Source organism: Chinchilla lanigera, unplaced genomic scaffold, assembly GCF_000276665.1.
Source record: "Chinchilla lanigera isolate Chin_1 unplaced genomic scaffold, ChiLan1.0 scaffold00073, whole genome shotgun sequence".
NCBI classification, from domain to species: Eukaryota; Metazoa; Chordata; class Mammalia; order Rodentia; family Chinchillidae; genus Chinchilla; species Chinchilla lanigera.
The window spans coordinates 2,255,464-2,275,824 of NW_004955474.1; the positions used below are offsets into that span (position 1 = coordinate 2,255,464).

The 20,361-nt window shown below is 39.2% G+C and overlaps 1 protein-coding gene across 1 annotated transcript in view; it reads right to left on the minus strand.

The window, feature by feature from the left end:
• Positions 1-3,840, minus strand: part of Dspp (dentin sialophosphoprotein) — a 4,462-nt gene extending 622 nt beyond the window's left edge. Inside the window, exons 1-5 of the mRNA XM_005401458.1 lie at positions 3,790-3,840; positions 2,661-2,747; positions 1,541-2,509; positions 607-1,075; positions 2-558 (exon numbers count right to left, since the gene is read on the minus strand). Coding sequence (XP_005401515.1) covers positions 2-558; positions 607-1,075; positions 1,541-2,509; positions 2,661-2,747; positions 3,790-3,840 — 2,133 coding nt within the window. The remainder of the gene's footprint in view (position 1; positions 559-606; positions 1,076-1,540; positions 2,510-2,660; positions 2,748-3,789) is intronic.
• Between the last annotated feature and the right edge of the window lie 16,521 nt (positions 3,841-20,361).

Here is a 20,361-nt window from a genome sequence, read left to right on the forward strand (position 1 = left end):
TGTCACTGCTGTTGCTGCTGTCACTGCTGTCATTGTTGTCATTGTTGTCACTGCTGTCACTGCTGTTGCTGCTGTCACTGCTGTCACTGCTGTCACTGCTGTCATTGTTGTCACTGCTGTCACTGCTGTTGCTGCTGTCACTGCTGTCACTGCTGTCACTGCTGTCATTGTTGTCACTGCTACTGCTGCTGTCACTGCTGTCGCTGCTATTGCTGCTGTCACTGCTGTCGCTGTCACTGCTGTCACTGCTGTCACTATCACTGCTATCACTGTCACTCTCACTGCTGTCATTATCGCTGCTATCATTGTCACTGCTGTCACTCTCACTGCTGTCACTGTCACTGCTGTCACTGTCACTGCTGTCACTGTCATTGCTGTCACTGTCACTGCTGTCACTGCTGTCACTCTCACTGCTGTCACTTTCACTGCTGTCACTGTCGCTGCTGTCACTGTCACTGTCACTATCACTGCTGTCACTGCCATCACTATCACTGCTGTCACTGTCACTACTACCTGACTTGCTGCCACTGTCACTGCTGTCACCACTGTCGCTGCCTGCTGCCTCATCTTCGCTGCTTTCTGGCTCATCACTGTCCTCATCCTCACTGTCCCCATCACCGTCACTGTCCCCACCATTAGCACCAGATGTGCTGTCATCGCTGTCATCATCTCCCCCACCTGAGTCACTGCTGTCCCCATTATCTCTGGATTCTTCAGAGGTGTACATGGCATCTCCTCGGCTGCTACCGTCATTGTCACCTTCGGAGTCAGTGCCGTCACTTCCCCGAGACTCGTCACTGCTCTGGGGATCGTCTGCTTGCATGGACCCATCATCAAGATCGTAGCTGTCATAGCTGTCACTGTGGCTGCCACTGCCTGCCTTGCTGGGCCCAGCTTTGTCTCCCAGCTCCGGCTTTGGGCCGGGTCCTGCTGTGCCGTCCTTCTCTCCGCGAGCCTGGGTGTTTCCTCTGCTCATTCCATGGGGTCCTTTACCCTCTGTGTCTTCACTGACTTTCACAATTTCTTTGGTGGCATTATTCGTGCCGCCACTGCTAGGACCTTCCATTTCTATTCTCTTTGGGACATTAGAGAAAAAAGAGATTGATTAGTGAGTTTTTGCAAAATGGCACTGGTCCAAGGAGGGTTATTGGAAGAAGTGACCACAGGAGTAGGAGTCCAGCTTCTAGTACTTCTCAGCAGTTGCTCGCCCAAGTCCGCTTTATTCAGGACTTGAGCAGATTCTGGGGCTTAGATCTGTTAAGGACCCATCCACATTTTCCCCATCAGGAGTTGTAAAGCTTACACGGTAAAATCAGTATTGAGAGTGGACTTTTCTAGGGTTGTGACCAAATGTTCAGAAATGTCCAACTTTTTTAATGCTTCTACAGCAAAATCTAATGAGGATCTAGCTTTTTCATTAAATATCCAAATGATACAGGTTGTTCCTGGAGGACTATCCTTATTTACTTTGGTGCCCTCATCAGAGAGTGGAAGGAAAGAATTTCAACTGCCACTGACAAAAATCAGATTCAAAACCCACCTTATCTTGGATCTTCCCGATGGCACATGGGCTGAATTCCTCGGTGATTCCATTTTCCACACCTTTGTCTTTTCTGTCGCTGGGTTTCCGGGTGTCCTCTCTTCTTGGGCTGCCATTGCCTTCGGGAACAGCATGCGAATCCTCCTGGCTATCGGAAGTGCTGTCTCCACCCACGTCCTTAGGGAGCCTTCCTCTGTCTTCAGAGTTCTCATCTTCAGTACTGTTTGAACTCTGCCCTATGCTGCTGTCATCTTCTCTGCCACGAGACTGACCCTCCTGGCTCTTGTTGGTATCACTACCCTCTCTTCCATTGCCCGTTTCTTCACCCTCATCATCCCCAGAGCCCTTGTCTTCATTTACATCTGCTCCATTTCCACTAGTATTCCCTTCAGAGTCATCCAGGCCTGCGTCTTCCCCACTGCCTGACGCTGCCTCAGCCTCCTGATTCCCATTTCCCTCGCCTCCTTTCTGAGCTGGTGTCCCTCTGGGGTCCCTGTTATACCCCCCTGTGTCATCTTCACTGCCCATGCTATTATTGCTTCCAGCTTCTTGAGGTCCATTTACTTGGGCAACAGTGACAGCATCCTCATCCCAGCCTGCATTGCCAACAACCCCCGTTTTTGTGTTCTGGTCAATATTTCCATTAACATTGCTCTCATTTACCGCCGCAGCACTGTCAGTGGTGTCTCCTTGTCCCCAGGTGCCACTTGCCGTGTTGTTGTCTTCGTGTAGCCCCACATGATCCTGGGTCTCCTGTTTTCTTGGACTCCCACTTTCCTCCTCAGCACCCTGCTCTGTATTTGCTAAAGTGGGATGGGTGGAGGAGGGATCACTCTCTCCTCTGTGCGTCCACTCGCAGCCTGTCCTTTCCCCTGCATAACTCTCCTGAGTGGACTGCCGTCTTCCTAATTTGCTTTCATGCAGAGAAACACCGTCTTCTGCAGTCGTGGCAATGGCATTTAGCTCATTCTGGAGAAGAGAAACAGTTCAAAAGTAAGCCAGGGGTATCATCTTGCAGTAAAGCAAGCTGGAAAGATGGATGAAATTTTTAGAAAGGTTAAGGAAATGCAAAAACCACTTGGAAGTAGAAATACACAAAAACACATTTCGTATTCCATACCTGTAGTGGCACTTTTGATTTTTCTAGGAGATGTACATTCACAGATTTTTCTACAGCATGTCTCTCCGGTGGTCTGATTTGACGAACCTGCCAAAGCGTAAACGTTGAATATTGTACAGACCCTTATTTTGTGTGCATAATTATTGCACAAGCACATGCATGCATGCACACGCACATTCCACACACCCTTTCCCCTCAGCGAAGAAGAAATGTGGAACACAAAGGTCAAATCACGATCTAACCAAGTAGAAAAGAGAAGCCGTTCAGTACAGAACTAGAATTTTAAACTGCATGTTTTTTGTTATGTTATCACCAATTTTATTGACGTTTTAGCCACACCACTTATCTCGACTGTAGGAGGACAGCCTTTGACAGAGACGAGGAGCTAGACCCTGTGTGTTTCTGTACAATGAACTGAGTACAGGACCCACAACAGGTACGATCCCAGCCAAAACGCCTGAGGAAATAGGGGCTGTGACCACACAGATTTTGCAGATGCAAAATCAACTAGTACACAGTACTACTCCTGGGCTCTGCAAGAGAACACTTGAAATATTTAAGAAAGTTCTCAACTGCAGAAACACCAGCATGTTTGGTACTAAGACAGCATGTGAAAATGTTAAACATGGGGGCGGGCTAATAAAATTCTACATGGGTTGATTTGTTTAGTGTTTCTTTATCCACCTTTATTCAGATATTCCAGATTTTTCAGCAAGCATATAGATAATTGCTCTCTGACTGAAACATTACTTTTCTCATATGTTAATAACCATAATTTCCATACTGCTGTTTCTTTAATTTTTTCTAAACAGCATTGGTTTTTTGTTATTAGAATGAAATTCATAGGACACAAAATAAACATAAAGTCTCCATAACTTCTGAGTATTAAAAAATATTAATCTGAATAAGTTTTTTAAATATTCTTCCGACAGGATGTGAATTTTATCTGAAGAAATGAAACAAGAATTGGATTGCATATTTGTTTTCATTGAGACTGCGAAGATACCTTGCAAACTCTTTAGTGCAAATCTAAACTTTTAAACTCAGCCTATCTGCAAAGAGTTGAAGAAATATTTCTGTTGGGCTAAAATAGTAAAATAAGAAAGTTTTCTGAGGGGAACATACTTACTGGAATGGCCCATGCTGCTGCCCAAATGCAAAAATATATAATTATCTTCATTTTTCTAAGGAATAATAATCAATGGCTGTTTAAAAAAAGAGAATGATACAAAATAAGTTACTTTCATGTAAAGGCGGTAATCACAGTAATATATTGTAGCATCTGCCCCATTTTAGGGCAAGGAGTGTGCATCCAACCCAAGGAGATTTCTGATGTTCCCAGATTCCACTTTCCGTGGCTGTGGCAACATGGGAGGGTGTCATCAGGGTCAGTACTGAAGTGACTTGCTGGACCTTCACTGCCTGTGAGAACCAAGGACCATCACCATGGAGGCACAGAGGGAAGAGCTGTGAGTTTGTCCTTTTGTTGTTCTTGAGGGCAATGACAAGTCTCTCTTCTGAATAGCTTTAACCAAGTGTTAAGTAAATCCACTAAAATTGTGTTCAAAAGATAGAGCTCTTGTAATCTCTGACCCAATCTATACGATTTGGCCACACCAGACTGTCAGAGAAGAAATGATGAGCAGGAGCCTAAGGCTCCTCAGAGAACTTGGGGTTTGGATTCAGAGACCTAGGTTCAAATTCTATCTCAATACTGGTGGTGCTAGCTTGAGAAATGTGAGTAGCTTCATTAAAACTTTATTTCTCCCACTTAGGACAGTAATAGTACTGTACCTTGGAGTACCCCAGGGTTAGCAGAAAAACTATCTCTGAGAAGCTTTCTCTGACATGATGTCAAAGGGCCTTTGGCATCTCCTTTTTACACCCAGAGATCCCTGCACACCTTGTCAGTAACATGCTGAGCTGTTTTGCAAATGTTGGGTTATTTATATGTTCCTCTGCCCTCCGGCGAGCTCCCAAATGTATTGGTGATCATTGTGTTCCAATGTAAATGTCAGCAAAAGGCATCTCAGGAGAGCATTTCATGAATATATACTTTTTAGTATGAACATATCCAGCTCGGTCTGGCACTTCACAATCTCCTAATAAATGATGATAATTACTATGTGGGGCATCTAAAAATATGGTTCCTCACCTCTATTAGAATTCATATTCAGAAAGCATCTAGGACAGTGATGGTGAACCTTTTAGAGACCAAGCTCCCAAACTCCAACCCAACACCCACTTATTTATCACAAAGTGCCAACACTACATTTAAACCCAACTACTGAGGTTTCAGTTTAGACAAAACAATTCATATATTAACCTCTTTTGTTTTAAAAGAAAAATTACACACTTGCCATAGGCTCACCACTACTGATTTGGAGCATATTTTTCACACACTGGAATAGACATTGTATTATCTGTGTAAATCAAACATTTGAAGTTTCTATTTATTGAAGACTGAACCTCTTGATGTCGTGATACTATTATTATGGAAAGATTTCTTTCTCCTATTTCATGAACTTCTACTGGATTTAAAGGTTATAATGCTGCATGTCATAAACCGGCCTTGACTGAATTTAATGGTAATGAAACCTCAGTGAATACCAACTGTCCTAAGAATCACTGGTATTTCCTCAGAGGAGAGAGGACATAGTTCTACAGCTACTGAGGAAAACAACTTTGCTCTCGTAGCTGTTCAGCAAAAGGCTAAAAATAGCTGGACCTCCGTCAAAAACGCTGCAGACTAAAATGAGGTTGGGGTGACTCTGGGGCAAGTATAATGCAGAGCCTGAGGACAGGGAGGTGGAAGTCATACAGTTTAGTAAGCAAAGTCCCCAACCTGATTATTACAGAGACTCTGTGCAGGGCTGGTGTACACTGTGATTTGGAGGAGCCAGTGTGTCCTGGAAAGGCCCCTGTAATGAGGGCTACAGTGTGTGCCCCCGTTTCCACCCTGCAGTCCGTCAGTCTGTCCCCTCAGCATCCTCAGAGCTCTCTTCCGGAGCAATCACAGTGGTGCCTGTCACCATTTCCCCGGGCAGGCAAAGACTGGAAAGCTCAATACAGAAATGGCCCAGACGTCAGCAGCCTGAAGCAGAAGCTTCGGAATTGAGAAGCTACCACGAGACAACTTCATTTCTTGTCATCCATGAACTGAGATCAGTAATTAGCAAGCTAATCTTGGCAAGTAACTAGGAAAGTAGTGAAAGCAAAGTCTAGTTGCAGCTTGTTTGAAAGCCTGGCGTGGATTTTTAAAATGAGCTACCCAAGTTTTTATCAGAACTAATCAAAGTGACCAGATAATCAAATTTCCACCTCCAGTTTTGCCAATCTGGAAGTGACCTGTTCTTCTTTTTCCAAATCTACCATAATACCTGACGCAGAAAATGTGTGTGATTTAAGTCAGAATCTCTAGATATACTAAGTAAAAGTATGTTAAACTGGCTTTCAGAACTCTAGAATCGTCTCAGAAAAATTGATTTCACAGGCCAGAAGTTGACTTTGCAGGTGCTAGGCTATTAAATGTGAACTAGAATTCATTCATGCAGTCAGTCAACGAGGGCCTCTTAAATACAGGCCAGGTACTGAGTTCTCTCACAGAGTCTAAACTAGGTGGAAAAGCCAGGCTTTTAAATAAATGTAGTATAATGTGCTAAGTAAAACTCCCAAATCCACATCTGATTTTAGTAAGAGTCGGTGGTTTCACATTACTATTACTAGCTTAAGAGGAATAGATATTTTTCTTTCCTTTCTCATTAAATCCTATCATCTCATTGCAGTGCCAAAGCTGCAAAGGGGCTCTGATTAGATCTAAAGTTCTTTTAGCTGGATAAAAATAACAGTAGTGGAGTTTTAATCAATTATGTATAAAATATTCTAATCACTTTAGGCTCTGATATTTGCTTTATCTTATGTGTTTACCCTTCCTAAGAGCAACTAGCTGTGGAAAGGTCAGGTTCCTGGTGATGTAGTCTCTTAATCACATGGATTCTGACCTTCCTCTCCTCATGGGTTCCTGTTATCTCTTAACGCACCCTCTCCATAGGATAGGTGAGAAAGGAAAAAAAATCTAATCACAAAATTGGTATTCACTCTTTGAAATCAAGTTGTCTTCTCTGGCATGCAAAGTTCTTTGTAGTGGAGTCTGTCGGCTGAGTAAAGAGAATGTTCCATCTTACCTTAAAAGCCTTCCAAGGGACTTTGACAATCCAGTTTTTCTTATCTCCCTCTGTGAAGACTGAGAGTGCCACACTGTCCTGGACTTTTGCATGACAGTTTCCTACCTGAGGAAATTTAAGCTCGGTTTGATCATTTTCTCAGCCAATCACAGTTTTGGATCCCTGATATGGGGTTATAAATTGTCCCTGTGTCTGCAAAGCTTGTAATAATGCCCCACTCCCTCACTTGTTGACATGTATTTGCTCACTGAACCGTTTGGTTCCAAAGGGACCAGACTTACTTTCACTTAATTAAATAGCTCCTGGAAGGCTGTTTTGTGTCTTAAATATAGAGAATCAATGCGATATATCTGAAAAGGGCCACTTAAGCGCTGTCACCCTGACATTTCTCGTCATGCTAAGGTTGGCAATCTAAGAAAACTCTAGGTTTCTTTAGTAAATATGACTGCCTATTTAGGACCTCTATCATTCCTGAGGTAGGTATTAAAGTTTCTGTGCTATAATTCAAGAAATTGTCCATATGCAACAGTCTTGATGTCTCCCGAGGAATCTTTGACAATCTATAAAAGTAACACTCATGAAACCATTCTGATCTAAGGTAAATAGTGATTCGAAGTTTACAAATCTATCAATTTGGTATTCAAACTAAAATTTTAAAATAAATATTGGAAAGATTAGAATTTGTTTAAGGTATCTGGAAGTGAAAAAGTACATATACACAACAGATTTAGCTTTCAATCAGTGTAGCTGTGAGTGCTAAATAGAAAACCAGACAGTTTCTAGCCAAAACCTTGGTACTTGAAATTACTCTTTTGAAGTTAATTTAATCTAGGAGATATGATAGACATTGTGAATGATAGGAAAGCACTCATAGGTAAAGGATAACTGGGATATGGGAAAAGAGAAGGGAAAGAAGGAGAAAATTTGTATATATGTATATGCAGGATAGTTAACACGGGTGTTCTACTGTCCTGTATTTCCTTGCTGAAAGAAACTGTCAGTGAGGCATTGGTTGATTAGCTTTGTATGTCTATATGAGAAACTACATTGAAGATATCAATATGTAATACAATAAGCATTGTTAATTCCCTACCACTCTGTTTGTAACTCTGTAATGTCTGTACTGATCCTATGCTATTTTGTAAAATGTTGTCAGTCTGTTAGTATTTTCCTCCTTTTATTTCTAAAATTAAAAAAAAAAAGAAATTACTCTTTTGAGCTGCAGGTATTCCTTATGATGCATGGAATCCCTAAATCATTTCTCCAGTGTATGAGTTCAAAACTCACAATCCATGTCCCTCTGTGCACTAGTTCAGAAGTTTCAGGAATATGCCTATACTTCATGCTACAATACCGAAGTGTGTGAAATATGTAAGAGCACAAATACTATGCCATTATCCAACAGTGGTTTCTCCAGAATGTCACACAGGGAGAAGTGTGTGCATGTGTAGGGAAAGCTGTAAAGTTGAAAGGGAAGGGATAAGGGAATGCAAAGGAGATTTGCCTTGAAGTTGTACTTTCATGGCAAGCACTTTGTTTTTATTTAAATGGCACACTTATTTGGGTTTCTTAAAGGGCTTAACCAAATTTTAAGAAAATTCGTATCACCCCTAGCAGCAACATCCTCAGTTCACACAGAGATACACACGGAGGCTGATAACCTGAAACTCCCTTCTTCGTCCTTCCTTTGCATTGTATGGCTGGTAGTCAGAGACTTCAGTAGCTATCTGTGAATAACTGACAGAAAATCGGGTACATCTACATACAAGATTTACATAGAAGTATCAGCCAACTTAATCTAATTGACATTCACGGAACACATCATCCAACAAAGGCAAAATAAATGTTCAAGTGTACATGCCTGTAATCCCAACATTCAGGAGGCTGAGACAGGAGGATCACTACATAGTGAGTTCAAGGCCAGTTTGAATTACATAGCAAGACTCTGTCTCAAAAAACTAAAAACAAAACAAAAAATTAGCTTACCAAAGTTTGTGTGATGCCATTAAAGTACAACTTAGCACTAAAAACTACATATGAAAAGAAAAAGCCTTCAAAACAGTGACCTCTGCTCATATTTTAGGAAACTACAAAAAGAAGGAAAAATTAAAAGAAAGTAGAAGGGAATGGAGATTATAACTCGTCAATTAAATAGAAAACTCAAAAACAATACAGAAAATTCATGAAGCCAGAAGCTGGTTCTTTGTAAATCCCCATAAAATTGAGAAGATTCTGTCCAGAGTAATGAAGAAAATAGAGCAAAAGACCCAAATTAGCAAAGTCAGGAAGGAGAATGATAACATGGCCAATTCTACAGACTTTCCATGAGGACCTATAAACTAACCAGGGCATCTTGTGAACAATAAGGGCATCTTGTGTGCTAATAAGCTAATGACTTAGATGAAAAGGATAGATGTTTCAAAACACCAAAGCACACCCAAGGAAAATAAATTTTCCCATATCTACTGAAGAAATTAAATTCATAATATAAATCCCCCTACAAAAAACACTTTGCGTCCAATGGTTTCACTGGTGAATCTGTGACATATTTTAGGAAGATAATATGTACCAGTCCCCTACAAACAGTTTCAGAAAATTGAAATGGAGAAAATGCTTTTACAACTCATAATATCACAGCAACATTACTCTGATACCTGACCAAAGACAATCCAAGAAAACACTGATACTGACCAATATATATCATAAATACAAAGACAAAAATTCTAAACAAAATGTTAGGAAGCCAAATCTAATGATCTAAGAAATAATTCATGCTGAGCAAGTGAGAATTATTCTGAGTGTGAAAAATGAATTTAACATTTAAAAATCAAAAGTTTGAGTCCCCATATTAACATCGTAAAATAGATCTCAGAAAAAAATTTCAAGAAATGCAATATTTATTGCTGATTTTAAAATAAGTGAATAAACAAACTCTCAGCTAAAAATAGAGAACTTCCTCAACCTCGTAGAGGATATCTAACTTCCCACTTACTGCTGAAATAATGGATGCTTCTCCCAATACCAGGAGCACAGATACCTGCTCTTACCACTTCTGTTCAACATTATCCTCAATCTTTTAAGGTAAAAACAGGAACAAAAGGCATTAATATTGGAAAGACAGAATTAAAACTATATTTGCAGACCATATGATCATATATGTAGAAAAACCAATGGAATCTTCAAAAGAGTCGCTAGACTTAGTAACTGAGTTTAACAAGGTTGCTGGATACAATATTAATAAGCAAAGACAACTTTATTTATACAAATAGCAATGAACAATCAAAAATTTAAATTCAAAGTCATACACCTGCAATTGCAACAAGTGAATTATACAGTGATAAATTTGAAGACATGAACACCAAAAACCTCAAGTGTTGATGAAATTAAAGACAACCTAAATAAATGGAGATATGTACGTGATAATAGATTAAAAGACCCCATATTATTAAGATGCCAAGCCTCCCATGACTCATCTGCAGGTTTAATACAATGGCGGTTAGAATCCATAAAGAAATTTAGAAATCAATTCCAAAATTCACATAGAATCACAAAGGGACTAGGACAGTGAAAAAAATTAAAGAAAAAGAAGGCTCATTTGGTTAAATTAGGTTCAGTCAGCTAATCCTTAATTGCAAAGTCAACTGAGCGGTAAACTTAATTACACCTTCCCAATTTTTCTTGTCACATAATGGGACATAACCATGGAAATGACTGCTCATCACACTTCTGCCACTCATACACAAAGGTGGAAGGATTATATAAGGAAGGGTCATTTGGGGACTGTTTAAAATTCTGCCTCCTACACCTACTAAGTTACAGTGACAGAAAATAGACCAGTGGTTATGTGGGGTCAAGGGGAAAGGGTAGGAGGAAAGAATTAATTATCAGGAACCATACGAAAACTTATGAGGATATTTATTTTTCATCGTCTTCATTGTGGTGATAGCTTCATGGGTGAATACCTGTGTCAAACTTGACAAAGTGTACACTTTAAATGTTGACAGTTGTGTTCAACTGTACTTCAGTAAAGCTCTCTGGAGGAAAACAACAATTAACTTATTTTCTGCCAGACCCATCTCAAATCCTACAAATTGAAAAGTCAAAGCTAAGGCTTGAATAAGGGATTTCCATAAGAAAACATAAACTCCACTATTGCGCTAACCTCACAAATAACTAAAACTGAAGATTCTTCAATTTGGTAACTAAACTCATTATCAAAAAACCTTTGATTAGAATTGAGATTCTAGTTTTTAAGAAAATGTTTGGAGTAGAACTCTTAACCTGTTGGCTCTTTTATTACCATGACTTTAAACTATTGCCTTCTTGTTTTCTTAAATTTGGATAAATAGTAGCTGAGCCAACTGTCAAAACCAAGGCAAGAATAGCAAGAGCAGCATAGCTGGAGAAAGAATAATTCAAATTATTTTACATTGGCACAGTAGTAGTTTACAAACCAGCAGGAGGCATTTGAGTAGGAGTTCTCCACCTAGCTAGATTTACAGTCTCCCTGCTGGACATGTTTGAATGGTGGAAGATTAAAAGCAAAAACCTTCCATTCAATTGCCCAGAATCAGATTAATGCCAGTGTGACTTATAAAGCAAACCCCGTATGAATTTGGGGAAATATTAATATTCAAATATGTGGACTTTGAGTAAAGCAGGCTGCCATCCATACTGGAGGTGAGCCTTATCCAGAGAGTTCAAGGCCTCAACAGGACAAAGGACTGCTCTCCAAGGCAGGAGGGATTCTCCAACACACAGCCTCCAACTCACATCCCAAGTTCTGCCCTGGTTACCTGGTCTGCCTGTCATCTTCAGACATTAGAGTTGCCAGGCTCAGAGATGAACTTGGGACCTCTAGCAATAATAATGCTAGGGACTGCAGCAGCAGTAGAGAAGGTACTGAGTGAAACAACACCAACCCTCCTACCCTCCTCCCAGCAGCATAAGAATGTTATAGTTTGTGTCTGGATGTCCCCCTAAAGCCTCGTGCTGTCAAGGGGGTGGGCTTTTCAGAGGTGGCCGAATCTAGAGTTTGTGATTCGTTCATTGTCTAGTGCTGGGATTGGTGGCGTGAGCACTATGCTCACCAAAGGGTAGGTAGCCTGCATAAAATATAAGGGAAGGAAAGAGGTTTGATTTCCCCTTTTTGTTCTTATTGCTTTCGCTCTGTTCCACCACCATGAATGGTTGCCTCTCAGCCATGCCACCCTGCCCTGGAGCCAGCCCATTATGGACTGAAACTTTCACAAACTGTGAGCTAAATAAACCTTTCCTTCCTTAACTCTGGACATGAGGTGTTTGGTCTCAGCAATGAAAAAAGTAACCAAGACAAAGAAGAATGCAGGATTTAAGCAGCCTTAAACCATAGGCTGGGTAACAAGTAGGAACTCCCCCTGTCCTGTTCCCATTGGTATGAGAAGAGAGAGATGCAGCATTTAAGCAGAGCGACACAGCAGAGTGGAACAGAGGAAGGACTAACCATACATGCAACTGGGAGTAGCCTCAGGCTGTCTCTGTCTGAGGTGCCACAACATCTGGAAAGGCAATGCAAAGACACAGGTAAAAGTGGGCAGGCCACTGAGGGATATATAGAAAGTCTCTGGCTGAAGACTCTGGCCCCAAACCCCACAATCCAGAAGGCATGATCAGCCCTGCACCCAGCACTAATCCTAATACAGACTTGGCAGGATTACACAGCACATTCAGGCTCTGACTTGGACACTACTACAGGACTGAGTGCACCAGAGGAAATTTTACTGTTTTGCTGTTGTTGTTGTTTGTTCTGTTTTCCTTTTTCTGTTTTTGTTTGTTTATTTAGGTTTCTACTTTTATTGTTTATTTTGTTTTGTTCATCTTTTCTCTCTTTCATTAACTATCTTTCTTGATTTTCTGATATTTTCATGTGAGTCAACATTGTTTCTAGTCTTTCTGGTTCACTTCAATATTCTTTTTCTTTCTCCTTCATTCTTTCTCTCCTGTCCTCTTCCCCCATTTCCCAGAGCTTAGCAGATCATCCTTTGTCCTTTTGCCTGTCTTCTACTATAATTCTCTTCAATTATCACTCTATTTTTCCCTATCCCTCTTAAATTCTCCATATACACAGGGTAAAATCACTCTACTTAGGGGAAACTCACAGCCTATGAATTCCTGGTTTATTTTGGATTTCATTATGTAACTGTAGATCTTGCTTCTATGATTAAAGATACCAAACTAATAGTTACCACAGTTTGTTAGTTTCTATGCTGTGCTTTAAGCTATTGTTATTCCTAATTTCAATACTTTAATCAGGGTGTCATACCTATTATAATCATAGTTCTGCTTCATATGACAATACTGAGATTGTTTAGAATCATCACCATAGTCCAATAATAAAGGACTTGGTGTTGAATCAAATAGATAGCAAATTCTCATCCCTAAAAAACTGGGAAGGTAATATCTTGGACCAGACACAAAGACCAAGAGCCAGCCACACTTAGAACACATCTCTGAGAAATAGACATTTCCTAGAAAAGCCTTGATACTAGTGAAAAATCTAACTACCATAAGCAATTTATCAGCATCAACACAGAAAACAAATTAAAATTTCAAAAAACAGAAAATGATAAAACACAAAAGCAAAATACAACCCTCATCCTCCAACCCATGCAGTAAAAGTCCAGGTGATGACATAGAGGAAATTAGAAGTCACCCACCTGAATTTTCTGAAATAGTAGCAACAGAAATAAAAAAAATGAATGCGGCTATAGAGAAAATCAGATTAAAATAATCTCTCAGGTTAAAAAAAAAGATGAGAGGGGCTTGTGCAGCGAATCTAGAGTAGACACAGATTTTAAAAAATAGAAGAGCTTAGGAAAATGATGGAAACCATGAATGCCCAACATATGAAAGAAATAGAATCCATGAAACAGATTCAAACAGATATCCAGGAGATTAAAAATTCCATTGCAATTATATGCAGCCAAATGAACCAAGGTAAGGACAGAATATCAGATCCAGAAGACAGGACTGTGGTTAGCAATTACAAAAAGAAAGATTTTTTTAAATAGTGAAGAACCATAAAAAAATCAATTCAATGGCTGCAATGTGATACAAAGAAGAACAATGTAAGATTGACTGGAATAAATACAAGAACCAGCCTAAATGACCTAAAAAGCTTGTTCATAGAAGTAATGGTAGAAACCTTCCCAACAAGGAAAAATAATTTGACATACAAATAAGTGAGGCATATAGAACTACAGTTAGCCATAACCAATGTAAATCCACATTGAGGCATGTAATATTGAGGATTTCAAAAATTCAGCACAAGAACAGAATATTAAAAGCTGTTAGAGAAAAGAAACAAATCACCTGCAAAGGAAAGCCCATCAGAATAACAGCAGATTTCTCAACACAGACCCTTAAGTCAAGGAGATCTTGGAGTGAAATATTTCAAATCCTGGAAGAAAACAATCTCCAACCCATGTTGATGTACTCTGCAAAATTATCTTTCAAAATCAAAGGAGAAATAAGATATTTCCATGAAAAAGAAAAACTGAAGAAATTCATGACCATCAAACCATCTGAAGGGGGTGCTGGTGATTTAGCTCAGTGGCACAGTGCCTGCCTGGCAAGCGCAAGGTCATGAGTTTGATTCCCAGTACCAGAAAAAAACAAAACAAAACAAAACAAAAAAAAAACCATCTGAAGGGATACTTTAGAAAGAGATAACAAAGATTATAGTTCCAAGAACACCAACAGAAAGAATCCACCAAGCAAGGCAAGCAATTAAACAGAGGGGAAAGAAGAGGAACCAACAGCAGAAATATAGTACAATAAGGATAAGCCAACACACATCAGTGAAAACCATTAGTGTACACGGTCTCAATTCACCAATCAAAAGAAATAGACTTGCAGAATGGATCAAGAAACAAGATCCAACAATATGTTGTATACATGAAACACATTTAACTCAAAAAGAAATTCATAGACTGAAAGTCAAAAGATAAAAACAATACTTTGTATGACAGGAACCCAAAAAGAATCAGGGATAGATATTCCATTTGCAGACAAAGTGAACTTCAGCCAAGACTGATCAAAAGAGACAAAGCAGGTCACTACATACTTGTTAAGGGGAAATCCAAGAGGAAGAGATAACAATCATAAATACATATGTGCACAAAATACTGATGTACCCAACTGTATGAAATGAATATTAATGGGCATGAAAAATCAAATAAGCCCTAATACAATTATAGTGGGGGACCTCAATAACCCACTGCCACAAATAGGCAATTCAACTAGACAAAGAAATCAACAAAGAAGTAGAACTGAACCAAACCTGTGAACAAATGGGCTTAGTAGTTGTCTACAGAGTGTTCCACCCCACAACATCAGAATACGTATTCTTCTCAGTTGCACATAAGACAGTCTCTAAAATAGACCAGATACTAGCTCGTAGAACATGCTTAAGTAATCGAAAGTATTCCATGGCATATTATCTGACCATAGTGCAATGAAATTTGAATCAATGGCAAAAGAAACTACAAAAACTACATGAACACATGGAACTTAAATGACACCCCCTGAACAACCAATGGGCCACAGATAAAATTAAAGAAGAAATTAGACAGTCTCTACAATTAAATGATAATACCAATACAACATAGCAGAACTTATGGAATACAATGAAAGCAGTCCAAAAATGTAAATTTATAGCAGTGAATTCTCATATCAGGAAAACAGAGTGATCCAAAATAAATAATCTAATATTGAACCTCAAATTTCAAGGAAAAGAACAAGTCAAGGCCAAACCTCACAGTAGGGAGGAAATTATTAAAATCAGAGTACAAATTAATGCAATTGAGACTAGGAAAATACAAAGAACTAATGAATTAAAGAGTTGCTTCTTTGAAAGATTAAATAAAATTGACAAATCCCTAGGCAGTTTTATTAAAATAAGGAAAGAAAAGACTCAAATCCATGCAATTAGTAATGAAGAGGGTGAAATCACAACAGATCCTGCAGAAATCCAGATCATCAACACCTACTTTGAGAAGCTTTATTCTAATAAGATGGAAAACACAGAAGAAATGGACAGATTCTGAGATACATATGAATTACCAAAGCTGAATCAAGAAGACATAAATATTCTAAATAACCCAATGTCAGTCAGTGAATTTGAAGATGTAACTAGAGACTTAGTAATAAAGAAAAGCCCAGGTTCTGATGCATTCACTGCTGAATTCTACAAGAAATTTAGAGAAGATCTAATGCCATTACTTCTCAAACTCTTTAATGAAATTGAAAGAGAAGCAATACTCCCAAAGTTTTTTAAAATATTAAAAATGATACAGAATTTCAAGAAAACAAAATGATATGAATTCAACAATGGTTGTTATATTGCATATTGTTCCCTTTAGAGTAGTTGTTCAAATTACCAGGTATAAGTTTGCAAAATTAGTCAAAGAAATTAAGCATTAACTCTCAAAGTTTCAAAAATGTGTGTGTGTGTGTGTGTGTGTGTGTGTGTGTGTGTGTGTGTACACACTGAAGTGTGGAATGGGAAAAATAAATGAATAAACAATACCTTAAATTTTTCATTACTTTATTCAATGTTATAATTACTAATCTCTGATAAAAGCATAAGTTTAAAAGCTCTCAATCCTGCTTTCCTAGTGGGCCTTTCCATTCTATCCAATGCATTTGCCTCAAGTCTCTGCCCCTCTCACCCTACCCAGATGCAAGGGAGATCTTTCTAAATGTAGATCTAGTCATGTCACAACTTGAATTCAGTCTTTTCAGTAGCCCACAGTCCGGTCTCAGCTGAGTCACTCCTCTCTGAGAACCCAGGATGCTCATGTACCAACTAGAGAGATTACAGAGACATAGTCCAAGATGTGGTCAAGTACTGGGCACAGGCAACCTACACACAATACAATGTCCTGTACTGAATGGTTTTTATAGCACTCCATACTGCCTTTATCAGGATGACCTAAATATCCTGTATTAAACTTTTTTCAATAATTGCAAAATGTTGGTAGTGTTGTGCCATAGTAATTGGTGTTTAAATCTCTTCAGTGGTAATGCTAGCTGGGAATTATAACTCCCCAAATAAGGATCTGGACAATCCCTTACGGTCTCTCTTGCAAGTTTTGCTAAGGGAAGACCCAAAGAGAGAATTAAAATATTTATTTTTTCCACTTTTAAGAAAGAAAGATTGGTTTTTGTTTTTGTTTATGGATAATGTCCCAACTTGAACAAGCTGTTGCCCATCAGCAGTTGAGGGTTCTTTTACTAACTTTAGAAAGACCTCATCAATCAGCAAAGTGTAGCTCTGCTTGCCTCTAGTTAATGGTAGAAGACAATGGTTGACACTGCCAATTCCTGCTTTCTGTGGACTCTGCCAGTAGACTCTACCAAATGCTGATCTCTGGAGCGCTTCAGGGATAACAACCCCTACAATTAACTCCTTTTTGTTTTAAAGTGACTGTTCTGTCCTTTACATGGTCTTCCAAGCCCACACTACCTAAGCAATGCATCTTAAGAACATTTACAGGTCCACCAGAGCAAGGTTTTATTTGAAGAAGACCTAGATGGCACCATGGGAAGCCATCCTACACTAACTGGAGCAGTATGAGAGAAGAACTGCTTATACAACAGCTGCAGGCCAAGTGAAGACCTGTCATTGGTTTAAATTTAGGCCTGCTGATTGGTTAAAGTACAGAGCTGTGATTGGCACAAATTGTCCCAGGGTATGTAGAACAACCACAGCTATGTAGCCCTGGATCAAGCAAATGTTGGGGAGAGGAGCTATCTGACTGATAGCTGTCATGTCTCAGTGAAAAATTGCAAGACCAAGCCTGGGGAATCTTCAGAAGGGCTAGTTGTGTCCATCACAACATAGGGGGGTTTGGGGAATTTGAGGGTGTTAATAATGGGCCTGGATCCCTCCCTGATGTCTACTACATGATAGGAGGTTACTTTGCCATTTCTTCAGCATTTGGCACTGAATGGAGTGGAGTGGAGTAGGGGTTCTGAAGCTGAGAACCAGCTGCATCTTCCACCAAAGTGATCAAGACTGCAGCCAACAAGTAACGCAGAGAACACTAGGACAAGTTGTCCCATGCTTGGGCAAGGGACAGAGTGGGAAGGAAGGCAGCCAAGGGGGAGGGGTGTGGTACCCTATGGCCAAATCATGTTCTACTCTGGTCTGGTAAGAATGAAAGGAGGAGAGTCAAGGACTTCTGGTCTGTCTCAAAGTCACTACTACCATTAATCATTGATATTGAATCAGTGCAGAAGTTCTAAATATCAGCAAACTAATGACAGCCTCAGTTGAGTAACTGTATTTCTGAGAGTTAGCAAATCCCAGGCTTCTAAAGGTCAGCCAATAGAATGATCCTTTGCCCCAGGAAACCTAAAAAACTTTGGTGAGCTTCCCAGGAGGGACAAAACTCTGTGCTCCACCTTCTGCCACCACCAGGAGAGCAACCCTGACTCCCAGAAAAACTAGGGAGCCTTAGTGATCTGTCTCAGAGGGGCAAGACTCTGCACTCTGCCTTCCACTGCTATTGCAGGAGTGACCCTAAGTCCCAGAAAACCTAGGGAGCTTTGAAAATGACAAAATGAAGGAGCAAACTGCAATCTCAGACCTCTCTGCACCACCCAGAGCAAGTCCAGAAGACATCAGCATAGAACTTGAAAGTCCCACACCTGAAATTTCTGAAATGATAGCAACTAAAGAAAAAAACAACTACATCAGGCTGTAGAAGAAATCAGATCAGAAATAATCTCTCAGTTAAAAAAAGAAATGACAACCATATTGAAAGAATTGCTCAGCATATTAAAAGAAGGCATAGACTTTTTACAAAGAGAAGCACAGAAAAATGATGGAAACATTGAAGGAACAATATAGGAAAGAATTAAAATGCATGAAACACATTCAAAGAGATATCCAGGAAATTAAAAATTCCACTGAAAGCTGGCAAAATTACTTGAACAAAACTGAAGTTAGACTTTCAGACCATGAAGACTGCATTGCAGCTAGCCCATGTGAAAGAAAATAACTCTTAAAAATACCAAGGAAGCAGGAAATAACAATTCAACAGCTGCAAGATGCAACAAAGAAAAATAATATAAGACTGGTAAGTGTCAGTGAAGAAACAGGAGGCAACGTGAATGACAAAAAAAAAAAAGACTATTTGCAGAAGTAATAGAAGAAAACTTCAAAAGCATGGGGAAAGAATCTGACATACAGTAAGTGAGACATATAGAAGTCCAATTAGCCATAACCAAAATAAACCTACACCAAATACATAATAATCAAGATCCCAGAAATTAAGGAAAAGAACAGAATATTAAAAGCTGTTAAAGAAAAGAAACAAATAACCTATGAAGGAAAACCCATCAGAATCACAGCAAATTTCTCAACACAAACCATCAAGTCAAGAAGACATGGAATGAAGTATTTCAGGTCCTGAAAGAAAACAACTTGTAAACAAGATTGATATATCCTGCAGAACTATCTTTCAAAATTAATAGAGAAATAAGATATTTCCACAACTAAAGAAATTCATGACCACCAAACCAACTCTACAAGGAGTACTGAAAGATATTCTAGAAAGTAATAAAAATGATCACAATTCCAAGAACACCACTACAAAAGAACCACCAAGCAGAGCAAGCAATTAAACAGAGGGAGAAAGTAGGGAACCATTAGCAGGAGAATAACATGACAAAGATAAGTCAATATATATCAGTAATAACCATTAAGGTAAATGGCCTAAATTCACCAATCAAAAGAAACAGACTGGGAGAGTACATCAAGAAAAAAAAAACCAATGATATGCTGCATACAGAAATGCATTTAACTCAAAAGGAAATTCATAGACTGAAAGTCAAAGGATGGAAAACAATAGTCCATGCAACAGGAACCCAGAAAACAGCAGGGGTAGCCATTCTGGCTGCAGACAATGTGAACTTCAAACCAAAAATGATCAAAAGAGATAAAGAAGGTCACTACACACTTGTTAGGGGAAAACTCCAAGAGGAAGATATAACAAGCATAAATATACATACACCAAATGTAGGAGCACCTAACCATATAACACAAATTTTAACAGACATAAAAAATCAAGTAAGCAATAACATAATTGTAACAGGAGATTTTTAGCACTGGATTGTCACAAAGAGATAGATCAGCTAGACACAAAAATCAGCACAGAAATAACAGAACTAAACAAAACTTGTGAACAAATGGATTTAGTAGATCTTTACATAGTATTCCACCCAACAACATCAGAATACACATTCTTCTCAGCTGAACACGGGACACTCTCTAAAATAGACCATGTACTAGCCCATAGAACGTGTTTAAGTAAATACAAAGGAATTGAAATTGTCCCATACATATTATCAGACCATACTGCAATGAAATTGGAAATTATTGACAAAACAAATCAGAAAAACTCCATAAACACATGTAAATTAAATAACACCCTCTTGAACAACCAATGGGTCACAGATGAAATTAAAGA